This window comes from Alligator mississippiensis, chromosome 1, assembly GCF_030867095.1.
Source record: "Alligator mississippiensis isolate rAllMis1 chromosome 1, rAllMis1, whole genome shotgun sequence".
NCBI classification, from domain to species: domain Eukaryota; kingdom Metazoa; phylum Chordata; order Crocodylia; family Alligatoridae; genus Alligator; species Alligator mississippiensis.
This window is the reverse complement of record NC_081824.1, coordinates 416,673,527-416,688,513: the sequence shown is the minus strand read 5'-3', so window position 1 is coordinate 416,688,513 and position 14,987 is coordinate 416,673,527. Positions and strand designations below refer to the sequence as shown.

General features: G+C 38.8%; 1 protein-coding gene across 5 annotated transcripts in view; it reads left to right on the top strand.

Moving 5' to 3' along the window:
• Window positions 1-14,987, top strand: part of NEK5 (NIMA related kinase 5) — a 48,778-nt gene that overhangs the window by 6,992 nt on the left and 26,799 nt on the right. For 4 of the 5 annotated variants that reach the window (XM_019491388.1, XM_019491389.1, XM_006259869.3 and 1 more), the window contains exons 4-14: window positions 384-481; window positions 2,158-2,241; window positions 2,340-2,410; window positions 4,594-4,680; window positions 5,792-5,846; window positions 7,671-7,871; window positions 7,967-8,048; window positions 10,179-10,315; window positions 11,809-12,008; window positions 13,617-13,683; window positions 13,998-14,117. In XM_019491388.1, coding sequence (XP_019346933.1) covers window positions 384-481; window positions 2,158-2,241; window positions 2,340-2,410; window positions 4,594-4,680; window positions 5,792-5,846; window positions 7,671-7,871; window positions 7,967-8,048; window positions 10,179-10,315; window positions 11,809-12,008; window positions 13,617-13,683; window positions 13,998-14,117 — 1,202 coding nt within the window. The remainder of the gene's footprint in view (window positions 1-383; window positions 482-2,157; window positions 2,242-2,339; window positions 2,411-4,593; window positions 4,681-5,791; window positions 5,847-7,670; window positions 7,872-7,966; window positions 8,049-10,178; window positions 10,316-11,808; window positions 12,009-13,616; window positions 13,684-13,997; window positions 14,118-14,987) is intronic. The other variant, XM_019491387.1, reaches the window with a different exon arrangement.

The following is a 14,987-nucleotide window of genomic DNA, read 5'->3' as shown; positions in this document are numbered from 1 at the left end:
TTTTTAAACAAAATGCTAAAGGGGAAGTGGAGTCCCTCTAAAGAGAAGGTTTTGTGGCTATGGCTGTGGGTGCCCGAAGACAGAATAGTTTATTATTTGAAACCAGTATAACCTTTATCTGAAACCTTTATCTGGTTCTGAAACATTGCACATGCTAGGATGGTGGGGACACTGATACAATATGTTTTCTCCACCATTGCTGAAGGAAAAATTCATTCTGACACTATGATGGGTAAGCATGATCATCTTGAGCAAGATAGAGGATCAGAAGCTAAGGTAATTTAGTCAAAATAGCATTAGCTGTAACAAAAATAGTTAGTTGCTGAATCCATAAATAACAGAGTAATTGTGGGAAAATAAAGAACTAGCATTTTTACTTGCAGAAAGGAGCAATCTGTATATCATCATGGAATATTGTGATGGAGGTGATCTAATGAACAGGATAAATCTGCAGCGTGGAGTGCTGTTTGATGAGGACCAGGTAAAGTGGGTTGCTTTTAGAGGAAAGGATTTGTACCATAAAATAAATAGTATGAAATACTACTTAATAGGAATATGTAGTAACTTGCTTTAAGTGTTACAGTCACAAGGTCCATGTAGATAAGGCTTTGTAATTGTTTTACAGAGGTCCTTAACAATGCTTAATGGCCTAAAAGTGAAATATTAACTGTACTTTGACCACTGATTTTTATTTCTTGTCCTGTTCTGGAGATTGAGTGCTTTCATACTACTAATTTTCAGTTAAGTTTTGGAGAAAAGATCTTTAGATTAGAAGCTGCATTTGAGCTGGAAGGTGAGAAGTAAACAGGATTGTGAATTGTTAAGCCAACACACAGAAACAATCCCAGGGTGCTGATAGCCTTCAGAGCCTGTATCAGCATAGATTAATTCAGTAAAATATATCCCTATTTTAATTGACAGAAACTCTCTAATATACTGGCATCTTGGACTTAAATACAGAAAACATGTGTTAGGTATTCAGACACTGGTCTCTGTTTTCGCAGATGCATTTGGAAACGTAGATATTTTATGATCTAAACTGTTGTTGCACTTATAAAACTGTATCTGCACAAAAACAGATCAAAGCTAAACTGGCTTGAAAATGTGATTCTCAATTCATCCTGAAAGTAATATTTAAATCGACCATATAAATCTCTTAACTTTTTTCCATTTAAATGGTAGAGAAAAAAGGAACCAGCTGCATGGGAAGCAGTTAGAAGCAACTTGATGGTTTAGTAACATAGGACTTTATGACCCTCTGGTTCAGACGTTTACTAGAGACACAAGGGAGAGAGTAAGATTTATACTAGAGGACAAATTCACAAATCAGAAAAATACAAACCAATAAAAATAAAAAAGTCCTGACAGCAAAAATAAAAATAGAACCAAGCTAACAAGAAACTTGAATATCAGAAGGAAGTAAAAGAAAGCAGAGACAGAAAAAGAGAAGCAGATTTACCAATTACATTTAATCCCAATAGTACATTTACATATCTTGAAATTTATATTTGAATGTAATGTTCATAAAAAGACCAATCAGAAAATCAGTTCTATTCAGAGAAGCCCTTAACCTCTGAAGAAGAATGTCTTGTAGTCAAAAGCTCGTCTAACTCTGTCCCAACTGTGCAGTTGGTCCAATAACATACATCACTCAGAGAAATCCTTGCCTGTTGCTTAACCCTTGGTTTATTTAAATGTATGCAGGTGCTAGCCTGCTTTCCTGAAGACAGATTTCTGAATTGCAGAATTTCATGGCCACCAGCTTCTCACAAAACTTCACAATGTCAGTGGGCCTTGAACATGTGCTTAAAATTAAGCATGTGCTTTACTAAATAGAGATTAATTTAAGCACATGCTGATCTGCATCTCTAAAATAGGGCCAAAAATTCATGTCAAAGGAAGTACAGATTTGTACTTAGTGTAAGCACATGCTTAACTGTTTCCTGGATCAGGGCCAGGTTGAAGGTGTAATAGCCCTTTTTTAAGTCAGGGATAGTGTGTGCAGTTGCTATGCAGTTTCCTTTTACAATTCTGTTATTTAACCACATTTCTGATCTTGATTTGTGTATATGCAGTGTATATTTTAGGTTTGACTTTTGTTTTTGTTTTATGTTTTTAATAGGACAATGTAACTGTGCATTTTATCTCTCACCCTAGATTCTGAGTTGGTTTGTGCAGGTCTCCTTAGGATTGAAGCATATTCATGACAGAAAGGTTTTACACCGAGATGTAAAAGCACAGGTAGGAGTTACAGTTTTTCATTTTATGCTTTCAAAAATGCATGCCTGTAAAACTCTTCCATGTTTCATTATAGCATATCATTTTTTCTTTGCTTGCAGAACATTTTTCTTAGCAATAATGGAATGATAGCAAAGCTTGGGGACTTTGGTATAGCAAGAATGCTGAACAAGTAAGCATTTCCTTCTATTTCATTTGGTTTTTGTGACTAAACCAATCCTGAAAAAGTCACCATTCCTGAAGATTAGGTGCTGATTGAAACTATGTTGTATTTAGTGAGCAAGTTCAGGGTACTGAGGGTGTGGCTATATTACTTCCATGACCCTCCCAGAAAGGTATGCTTTCAATAATGCTTTGTCCGTCTACTCTTGCTCATATACAGTATACACCTAACTCAGAAATGAGGCACGGGTTTTCTCAAGACCTCTGTTTCCCATGTGTTTGGGAGTGGCTGTGGAGGACACCCTGAATCAGCCTCCTTATTTTTCTAAATTTGGTGTGAATGGCAGTAAATGGGTGGGGTGTGCTTAAGAGTAGCTTTCTTCAGGAGTGCTAGGGGCATGGTATAGCCACACCCTCGGGTTCAGCACTACCTGGGGTAGCTCAAAGAAAGTCATAGACATTTCTGTCATTGACTTTAGTTGCAGTAGAAACAAACATTAAGACTTCACGTTGTTCCGTGGTGTATTTTATTTTCTTTGAAGTTTCTGTTAAAACAGGGGTGTTGAATTAATCTGGCCAATGGGCTCACAGACCCTAGACCCTCTCTTTCCACTCTTTTATGCTGGATCTATTGCCCATGGCACCTGCTTTGGCTTCTTCAGAAGCCATACAGCCTGCAGTGCCCACACTAACCAGACTGCACTACCCACAGCATCGATTCCAGCTGCTCCAGGATATCCAGGGGTCTAATTTTCTCCCTGCGCTTCAGGTTTGCAACCTAGGGAACATATTTTCATTCCCACATGTGCCTCTTGCCCCACCTCAAAGGGGTTTGAGGCGGGACAAGAGGCATGCATACACTCATCTGGATGCGCCCCATGAGATCATCGGGTCTAGCGCCCCGCCCCCCGTAGGCGGGAAGTTAGCTGGGATCAAGTGACTCCAGCAAGAAATAAATCCACCTGTTTTTTGAAGGAATCCAGAGTAGGTGCTTGTACCACCTCTGGGGAGAGCTTGTTCCAGACCCTGGATACACGCACCCTAAAGAACTTTTTCCTTATGTCTAGTCTAAATCGTCATTCCTGGAGTTTTTGGCTGTTAGACCTTGTTATCCCTTGGGGAACTCTGGTGAACAGCTGTTCGCCCAGGTCCTGATGTACCCCTCTTATGTAATTGTAGGCTGCCACCAAGTCCCCCCTGAGCCTTCTCTTCTCCAGACTGAAGAGTCCCAAGTCCCTCAGCCTCTCCTCGTATGGCCTTCCCTCTAGGCCTTGGATCATACACATGGCTCTCCTCTGGACTCTCTCAAGCTTCTCCACGTCCTTCCTGAAGTGGGGGGGAGGGGGGGGGGCAATACTGGATGCAGTAATCCAGCTGTGGTCTCACCAGGGCAGAGTAAAGCTGGAGGATGACTTCCCTGGTTTTGCTTGAGATACATATGTGTATATATATGAGATGTGTATATATCCTCTATGCCTCAGTTCTGTATCTGTAGAATGGGTCTACAGTAGGGGTCAGCAACCCAAAGCCTGTGAGCCAAATCAAGCCCATGCAGCCTTTTGATTCAGTTTGCAGAGTAATCGCTTTGGCAGCAGGGGGCTCTGCCTGCATTGTGCCACAGCCACATGCCAAGTACTCTGGACAAAGGGGTCTCCCTGCGCCATGTCACAATTGGGTGTCAGGGAGAAGCAGTGGAAGCAGCCAGATCCTAGTGCCTGCCTTCCTCACATCCAAACTGAGTAATTTGAGATCCATGCCAGAAAACATTGTTGATCCCAGATCTATAGTACGTCCCTTACCTTGTAGTGTGTTGTGAGAATACATGCACCACAGATTGTGTGGAGCTCAGATAGTATAGTAATAGAGGCTATATCAGAACATAAAATGGATAACAGGTGAATTCTAAGCTTTGTACAAATGCAGATGTTTTCTAGGCTATTTTAATAGCCCTTGTGGAGTAAAACACCATGGAAAATTACCTGGACATTGACATTTTAATACAGAGTGAGAGAGCTTTAATTTTGTCTCTAGGGGGTTTAAATTAATGCACTGAATCAGTATTAATTTATTTTACAGCAAAAATAATAGCCTCTGTGGGATCCTTTCCTGGTTATGATCTTTTCCCTCAGAACTAGTGCTACATTAAACTCTTCTATATAATGTATTCTTCTTTTGTTCACTATTTCCCATTAGCACCATGGAGCTTGCCTGTACCTGTGTAGGGACACCCTATTACCTATCTCCTGAGATCTGTGAGAATCGACCATATAACAATAAAACGTAAGACTTAAAAGATATTTTTGGTTCAATGTCATTCACTGCCCCAGTGAAATAAAAAAAGTTCAAAGATAGTGATGACTAACTTTTTAGGCACGAGTGCCACAACATAGCCTATCACCCTCCCTATATGTCACTCTGATCCCCTTCCCTTTCCTGATATACTGTTCTACTTTCTGCTTCTTGCTTTGTGTTCCCTGGCTGATCTGCTTTGATTGAAGAATTACATATTTTGGAGATGATATACCCAGAAAGTCTGCTCCTGATGGGTTCGTATGTAGGATTGTCTCCAGCCTAGATTGTGGCTACTTTTCAGGCTGCTCAGGTCCCTTGCTCCCAGTCACTTAAAAGCAGGCTGTCCTTCCATTATTCAGGGATATAAGGGAGACATTCCCTACTCATAGCATCATACTCTGGCAACATGACTGCCAGAAATGGCAAGGAGAGGCAGAAGTATAAGGTAATTGATATGTACAGGGATAGTTTTGGTGTGGAAAAGTACACTGAATAATGGGCTCAAGCTCTAGAATTGGACTATAACTCAGTCACCTTCTCCATATGGATCAGATTCAGTTAATTCTCTGCTGGTAAACCTGAGTCATTCAACTCTGACCAGAGTCTGCCTTCAGTGAAGAAAAAGGTCAGGAATGGATTTTACCATTACAAGCACAATTGAAACTGGAGGCAGTTATTTACATTTATGCATTCAGGCAGCATGTATGATAGGTGAAAAGATCCACTACAAAGTAATGGTATTTATTACACCTCTAAAATAACAATTTTCAAAACCTATTTTACTTTGAATTGTGAACTGTTTAGCTAGTTCATATTCTACTCATCTGGCACACTTGAAAGTTGTTAATACAATTTTGGCATGATTATAATTGTATAGTAATAATACAACTTAAACACCAAGAATGAGGGGCCTTGTTACATACCAGAAAACAGAAAAATAAAATCCAGTAGTTATTTTTGGCACAGTTAGACAAAACCACATTATTAACCTTTTAATAGGATATTGTCAGATAGTTGGAGTGGTGAAGTGAGGACACTACTTATTTGTATGAAAACATGACATGCTTTCCTCTGAAATTTGAATTACTTTCATCTACAGGGATATTTGGTCTCTTGGCTGTGTTCTCTATGAGTTGTGCACTTTAAAGCATCCTGTAAGTACATAATTAGTTAGACCATTAACTTGTTATTGAAAAAAGTATTAAACCAGGCAGAAAATAATTGCAATGCGAATATTTCCTAGATAGCTGTTGGAAACAGATATTTTGCAAGTTAAATGAGTATGCATTAGGTCCTAATGATTAGGATATACTCATCAGTTCTCTCACTTTAATTTCTCACACTTTGCCTGTTTCCTGCATGTTGAAATGAAGTCAAATACACTATATACACACATAATGTATTGTTCTTCCATGGAGCACTGCTACTTCAAATCCATATGTGGCTGTCACCTCTCCTCTCAAGTCAGATCTGTTCCAGAGCATTACATTTTAAAATTAATCTTTTAATTAAACCTCCTTCAGTTATAGGAATCAGCCATCAAACTAATGGAAGAACTGAAGCCAAGTTTCAAACTTAGGCGCTTAAGTGTGGATTTAGGTACTTCATTTTACTTACCCAGGTTTGAAAATCTTGACCTAAATTTACTGAAGATTTTGACGTTCAAAATTAGGTAGAGTCCTTGGAAACATTCAAGTAAATGTTGATTTAATTTGGAAGCAATTCAATGCCAGTAGAGTCTTAACCCAGTACATTTCAGAAAGGAACATTCCTGCGATTGGTTCTCAGCACAAAAGCTTTCTGTTGAATAGCGAGCAAAGCACAGGCTGGTCAGTGTGTCTATAAGTGGACCACTTAAACTCCCCCTCTGACTTAGCAAGGAGAAGAAAAAGATTGATGGAGGCTGACTTGAGGACACAGGAGTGCTACCAGAAAAAGTGCCAAATTTCCTGGACTGAGAAAGTACCTAATTAATATTGATAAAAAATAAATATGCGTGTGCTTCTGTTTCCCTGTTCAGTTTTCTTTCACTGCCTGTATGAACTCAAAGATTGGAATCAGTCGGGAGCCAGTGAGTAGCCTAGACAGGGGATAAAACAAGAACTAAGAGATAGGACAGTCTCAGATACACCTTCAAAGCAGCTAAGAAAACAGTGGTGTCTTTACAACAAAATGTTACTTTCAGGTTTGTTTTTTCTAGACTTAGTCTCTAAAAAATGAAAAGACTATACAAAGAGGAGAGGAAATGGTCATTTGTGGGAGGCTAACCCAAAAACTGAGCAAGGGGGCTGCAGCCAGCAGGCTATAATTTGGTTCCCAAGAGAGCAGCGGACACTAAGGCTAAGTAATCTCAACTAAGGGCTTGGGCAGAATGCCAAGTACAAGAATGTGTGTATATGTCATCTTGTTTTTTAAATCTACTGTGTAGAGGTGGTACATCTTTTAACAAAATGAATCACGAGTTGCTTTGAAGAGACTTATTCTGGGATACTGTACATCATTACTGATCATGGGATCTCTAACGATTTCTTGCCCAGTGGGCCTGTTGAAAAACATGGTTGATAACCAGGGGAATGTAAATCTATAAACAGACATTTCATTTGAGGTTTTGACTCGGATCAAAATAGGAGTGGCACAACCCTTACACACAGCCTTCCACCTTGCATTGCTGCTCCTCTGCTGGTAGATGGCTTGATAGACTTTGCCTTGGAAGGAAATACAATTAAGTTAAATAAGCCACACCCAGACTCAGCTCAAGAGTGGCTGGGTCACCTCTCCTTACCCTGTCCTAAAAATGAACCAAATGGATACATGACAGGAATGAGAGAAAGGACAGTTAAACCAGATACTTAGCTGTCTTTCTGCATCCCCATGTCATTCATCGTTGTTCTCAGCCATTTTAAATAGTCACAGTCCATTACTTCCCATACCAACTGCAGTAACTGTTATTGATTGATTGTTATATTTTGCTGCGTCAGTTTGAAGGCAACAACATACATCAGCTGGTGCTGAAGATCTGCCAAGGACGTTTTATTCCTGTCTCTCCAAAGTATTCGTATGACCTGAGGATCTTAATTTCTCAGCTCTTTAAAATATCTCCAATAGATCGACCATCTGTCAATTCAATATTAAAGAAGCCCTTCTTGGGGAAGCTCATTGTCAGATATTTACCCCCTGAGGTGAGATTCTGACTTGGTTCCATGTACTTTAGCATAATCTTATTAAATAAGATACAATAGAGGCAGTTACATCAGAAACCTTTTTTTGTTGATAGATAATACAAGAAGAATTCAGCCACACTGTTATACACAGAAAAAGACCTTTGGTAGCACAGCCGGTATCCAAGCTGGTACAGGGTAAGACTTGTTTAATGACAGTAATATACCCAGTCTTAGTCCTATCCTAAGATCCTTATGGGCAATATATACTAGATGGATTTAACTTTTCCAGGGGATGAGAACTCTACCAACAGAAGCATTCATCCTAATGAGGAAGACAGGCACTGAATGCACCACTGCTCTATTCATATATTCCACCAGGAAAGGCAACTTTCATTTAAGTCTGGGTCACCAAAGAAGTTTACTGCTGGAAGCAGCTGTAGGAATGTTCTAACCAGTCATTTATAGCTCAACCTGATAGAATTTACTAAGGAGCTAATATGATTGCCAGATAGAAGTAATTCAAGGTCATTAGTTTTCAAACATCCTTCTTTGACTCTGCTAAAGTACCCTTCATCTTAGCCTGCAAAATACGTGCAGTTGCAGCCTTCCGCCTTTCTGGAGTACAAACTGTTATTTGTCTTAAATTGCATCATGATTTCGGTATGTCAACTAATTAATTAGGGAGTACCAAACTTACCCCTTCCACCCTGCCCGCAAGAGAGTTGTTGTTGTTGTTAATAATAATAATAATAATAATAATTAGAATAAACTCCAGACCTTTAAATCAAGACATTAAGTGCACATGCCTGAACAGAGTTAGCAAAAAATCTTTGTTGCTGTAAAACTTGCCTTTTCTGATTTTATCTATTCCTGTTGCTATATCTAATATAAAAGAGTAAGATTGTCAGGGCAGGGATGGAGTAACGCTGTGTCAGATCAAGCTAACGTTCCTGCTCCCTGTACACTCAAAACAAAAATATAACTTAGCTGCTTTGGGGCCATGTCCATGGTTTGCCCAGTGCAGCTATATTACAGTTTTTGGCACTCAGTGCACACAAAGTACAAGCAGGCAAGGGTGCATTTTGATGGTAGTGCTTCCTAGGATGGTCCAGTGCAGTGTAGATGTGCCAATTGGTTCTTAGAGTACTGAGTATACTTTTGTGCCCTTAAAAATGCGCAGATAATAATCTCGTGTGTAATATAGGTCCAGGTTGGTCACAGATATTTTAGTAGTCTGTTATTTTAATAACCCACCCCACATGGAAACACATGTATGAGCTATGGTAGAGTCTGTCGATCCTGGATAGGCTTCATCAGCCATGTTCAAACACACAGATAAGGCAATCTTAGAAGACAATCATCCTCAACTGCAAGGGATTGCTAAGATTTTAATAATTAAATGTCACAGACATTTTAATAGTTAATTATTGAGGACTTTAATAGCCAACTACGTTGTGCAAATTAATATGGATTATTGGACTTGGTTTTGACACTCATAAATCAGCTGATGCACACACAGTCTTCAAAATTGAGATGTCAGTCTGCCATAACATCTGTGATACTGCTGAAACTGTTGAACAAGAGGAACTTGATCTCTTTCTGCTCTGTTGTTCTGTATATTTGAATTACTCCCCAAAGTTACGTATCGAAACACAGAAGCAATTTAAGCATTCTTGTGGAGGCAGATCTGGTTAGCTGTGATTTTTATGATTTTTTATGGGTAAAATTTTCAAAAGCTTCTAATTGAGTTAGGAGCCCAAGTTTCATTTTCAAATGGTGTATTATCCTTCATGTCTAAATCAGTTTTTCAGCTTTTTTTCTTAGAATTCAGAAAGAACTATTGTGAAATGCTGTTTAGTGCCTGAAGTACAAGACTGAGGGTCAGGTTTATAAAGGTATTTTCACAGCTAAAGGTACAGATAGGTACTGGGTGGGATGTATAACTTCCATTGAAATTTGGCATGAGACTCAGAACTTTTGAATTCTCTTCTTTGCTCTAACCCTGAATCACTGTGTGACCTTGGAAACACTTCTCTGTGCCACACTGCTTGTTTATGAATTGTGCCCAATAATAGCTTCCTCACACAGACATGATGAATCTGACATTAATTAATGTGTTCAAACAGCTTGTCATTAGAAAGGCACAATACTTTGGAAGTAGTGATGATTATTAAAGAGGAATGATATAAATGGGCATTATTAGCCTGTCTAGCCTGTGTCAGATATATGCACTTTAATGTAGTTTACAGTGATCACATAGTAAGCATTGTGGTAGTAACTGCCATAAAAATGAGAAGATCCACATATTTTTTATCATTAAATAAGCTCCTAAACTTCAAAAAGTGAGAGTTGAGGAGCACCTTTCTCCAAGATCCAAGGTGGCGGCACTTGCCAAGAAACAAGAATTATCACATCGAAATGAATGGAAACCTCCTTTGCGAGTTCAGCAGCCTCTTATCCAGGTACTGTGTCAATAAGATTCAGATCTCCACAACTTTTTGAGATCTTTATCACCATAGGAAGTCAGAATCTTCCTTTTAAAGACAGAGTTCTGGGTAACTAGTTTGGTATTTGGGAAGAGAGGCAAACAAATGTAGTCTGATCCCATTTAAAAGATGTTAGGCTTATTTCCACACAGCTATGTTGTTGTAAATCTAGAGCAAGTCCACTAATGCTAGTGCAATTGTTTCAGATTTACTTTGGCATAACTGAGATTAGAATTTGGTCCAAAGTATTTTAATGTACTAGCTTGGTGGTGTAACTTTAGCTTCCCAGTTCTCTAGGTAACCAAATGAGAAAATCAGCCTGAAAGGATTGAGGATACATCCACAATATCACACCAATTTCTTTGACAAATGAGATCTATGGGATTGCACGCTGAGGGACTTGTTTTTCACAATTCACAATCCTACTTTGAATTTGTTTTTTAGTTTTTTTTGACCCAATAAGCTTCTCTTTGTGTGGGTGATTTCACTTTTTAAATAATTTTTTGATCTATGTTCTCTATAACTCTTCTATCAGTGAGTGATAAAATGTACGATTTCTAGTGCTAACAGTTCCTGTGCAGCATTGCAGTGCCGTGTGTAGAAGAAATTAGCACTTTAAAATATTTATATGCTGTGACCTGGAATGTACAAGATGGAGATGAGTGGAGCTTTTTTCAGTGTTCCTAATTAGAAATACAAGGAGGTAAAACTTAGCACATTAACATTTAAGAGAATGATAACATACTCATTTTTCAATTAGTGTGGAGAATAAGTTTAAATATAGCATAGTTCTAGTATAGCATAGTGCAGTCTTCACTTCACCTACTTCCTAGCATACAGTAGTTACTTTAGACTATAGTAGATAGATGTTCCTTATTCTTCTGTTCTTTTCATGAGAAACAGAAAAGGCATATATGGTATAAAGCAGAAATAAAGAAATGTTTCTGCACAAAGTTAAATTTGAAGAATGAGAGACAATTTACTGCAGGCAGGAAATCAAAGAGATGGTGGTTTGAAATAGCAATGTTCACCAGAGAGCAGCAGCAAGAAGATGTGTGTTGCTCGAGTCTCTCTGATCCCTTTGCTCACACCTGTCTTAATAAGCCACCCCTGGAATTCCTTCAAGGCTCAAGCCTTCAGTGATGTGACTGGAATTTATCACAGTGGTTCTAGTGGATTTTGTTTGTTGCTTTCACACAAAGCAGTGTGAATTGCCTCTTAATTAAAAGAGGTGAAGTAATTGGAAGTGCTGCAATAGGCAGCATGAGCCTCTGGAAGCCAGAAAGCCTCTGACTTAGGTGATAAAACATTTGGGGAAATTGTTTTTAACAGCTATCATGGGACTTAGAATGAAGGGTAGGATGGGAACTTGCCTTATAAAATGTAACTAATATCCAGTTTATGATATGTTGGTTTAAGAATGAATCATTCATTACCTTTATAATTCATGCTGTTGTATATATTTTCAGCAGTGGAGCCCCAGATTTAAGATGGCTGAAAGGCCAGAAGGTGCCAGAGTACATGGACGTTATGGTCACTATTATGATAAACTTGACAACTTGCAGCAGGAAGCTTACGTACAAGATGACTTTTCTCACTTCAGCCAGAGAGTTGAAGCATATTATAAAGTAAAAGGACAAATTCCACCCCCTCTGCCCCCTCCTGAGTGGTAATTGTTTTTCTCTATTTAAATATGAAAGTATCACAAATAGCTTGATCCATCATCCTTTTCCATCATGTAGCAAGATTCATATGTAGAAGCACAGTCCCTCATACAATTTGATCACTTTCCTAGTCAGCTTATGATGTGGTTGTCATGTTATATGTGGCTCAACAAGAAAGAAAATGAAATGCCTATACTGAATACAGCCCTAGAGATACACTTTTGAATCTAATTTTATTAATGTTGAGATTTGTTCATTATAGGAACTTCTCCTAGACCTCTGTATAGCTCCTAGTCAAAATTCTGGGACTCAGTAAAACTCATTCTATCTTCACACATGCTCTAGAATGGCCAAGTGCTGTCTGTGTTCCTCTCCTAGCTCAGAAGGAACTACTACTGCAGTTTTCTAACCTGGAGAATGATGTAGGTAGGTTATAGAGAAATTTTCTCCTGCAGAGTTTATGCACTGGATTCAACATAAAGGACCCTTTCTCCTGCTCATTTATAAGCTTCAGAGTCTTTCTCCTGTGGTGATTATAAGCTCCACAATGGAGAGCTCTTCTCCTTTTTTCTGAAACTTTCAATACATTAGTTAAGGATGGAGGGGCTTTTATAAAATAGGCCAGGTTAAGAATGCTTTGGAGCACCAGGTTTACATAGTGCCTTGCTGGGAAGCTTCAGTTAAAGTAGGGTGGGTCAAAGTGTTTTGTGCAAGGATGGCATGGCTCAGGATGTCTTAATTAAGAGTGATGGATGGCTGAATCTAGAATTATTCAGTTAAGGCCAGACTCAATGTATGTCTGCACTGTAGATTGCAGTGTAGGGGGAATCCCCTAGCTAGATTTAAAATTAGCTATTGTAGGTTTTGGTGGCTGTGTGGCTGCAGATAGATGTCAGAGCAGCCTCCAAAGCCCGTGTAAAAATCAAGGTATAATATCCCTCATGGAGGTCCATGCTGTCGTGGCTGGGCTGCTTTTAGTTCCCAAACTAGTTCATTTAAAGTTGGCTTGAGTGTCTCCATATGACCGTGAAGTTTGCATTTTAGACTATCGTGAGTGTAGTTTCACTTACTGACCAACAGCAATAGATCAGATTTTTGAAGTCAAATAGTTATAGATCAGGGAACTTTGCTAACTGTTTTGCACTTAAAGAAAACTTCCAGGCTAATGCACAGTTAAGTTGGATATATAAAAAGTCAGGAAGCTAGGGGTTGAACATACAACCCTAATTCTGGCAATTCTTTCCCCCCCTGTGTGAAAGCATTACAAAATAATGTTATTTTAGTAACATTGCTCACAGGCTATTTCTCAAATGAAAAATGAAACTATGGCAGATTTTACAGACCCAGCAGAAGATTAGTATAATCAGAGAAGTGGAAAGGGTAGAGGAAAAATATAAACTATAAAGTATCTTTATACTTAATTGCTGCAGTGTTATTGTTCTAGAAATACATTCTTTTTATATTTCACATAATGTAGTGAGTTTAGTTAATAACGTCTGATAAAAGAAGAAAGATGTAGGTGAGTGGGTGGCTATAGGGGACTTCCATGTAAATTATTTTGTTGAAAGTTGTTAACACAGATACCAGAGATGAATGGCATGGTTTTTTGTCAGGGTTGGAGAATATCTTCAAAGACGGCTTGAAGCCCAACAGTACAAGATGAAAGTGGAAAAACAATTGGTAAGTAAATACTGGATCAGAGAATAACATTCATGTAATGGGAGTTGATGAAGCCCAAGAAAGTGAACCCAACCCTTTCTCATAGCAGAGTATAACCTTGGCAAGTAGAAAATCTGTTTCTGATGTTTTTGTTGATTTACTTTTTCCAAAGTTGCTCAGAAGGTTTTATTTTTTTATTGTTAAAAAAATCTGACAGCGTAGAATGTTTCTACTTATTTTTTAATTTTTTTTCAAGGTGAAAGAGTGAGGATGAATTGGGTGAACTTGCCAAATGGAAATTATTTTGCTCTGTGAATAATCTTGTACATTAATAGGGGCTGCAACCATCCTCTGCTGACATACATTACAACCAGATTCAGAAGCAGGAAAGGAAACAAGAATGCCTCAAAGACCATCAGCAGGACCTTGCTAGAAAAAACAAATTAAAGGAACAGGTAAAAGACATGCTGATCTTGGTTGGCCAGAGCTGTGTTGTTATACCAATTTGTAGTGGTATTTCTTTGTAAAAAGCCACATACATTCACATGCCCATAAGTATTAGCTAGATTTGTCTGCAGGTTATGTAGTACTGCTGCCAGGTTTGATAGGCTAGCAAGACAGAAAGATATGTAGGAGCTTGATCCTAATTCTCATGTCACTTCTATTGAACTAAGTGATGTCCAGGGATCCTGGTTTTCTCTGATTTAAAAAAATCCCCAATTTTCAGTTTAAAAAAAGTGGTTATTCACTACTAATATATGGTGTTTCATTTTAATCATAGAAAAATGTGGATTTGGGGTTACTTTTTTAAACCAAAAATTAGGGATGTTTTTAAGTCAGAAAAAACCAGGATCCCAGGTGATGTCACATCATTGTAAGAATAGTGGAAGAGAGAGTAGGTCCCCACTTTTACAAACCAAACTAGGTATTATTTTCTTATCTCTTAACTCAATTTTGCCCTGCCATGCAACATAGAGGCATGTCTACATGAGATGCTTCATCGCAAGTACTAAATAACTGCCTCCAAGGAGCTGTACTGCTCCCTTACATATAGTGCTTTATGTGAGGGAGCAGTACACCTCCTTGGAGGCCAGCATTGACTCCAAAGAAGAGCGACTTGAAACCCTCTGGGTTAAACTACAGCGGAAGGTGGGGCCTGGTGAGAGAGACTGTAGGTGTATATTACAAACCACCAAACCAGGGGGAGGAACTCGATCTGGTGTTTTCTCTAGAACTGGCAGAGGCTGTGCACGCACGGGACACGGTCATCATGAGTGACTTCAATTACCCAGACATCTCTTAGGAGAAACACTTGACTAAGTCGG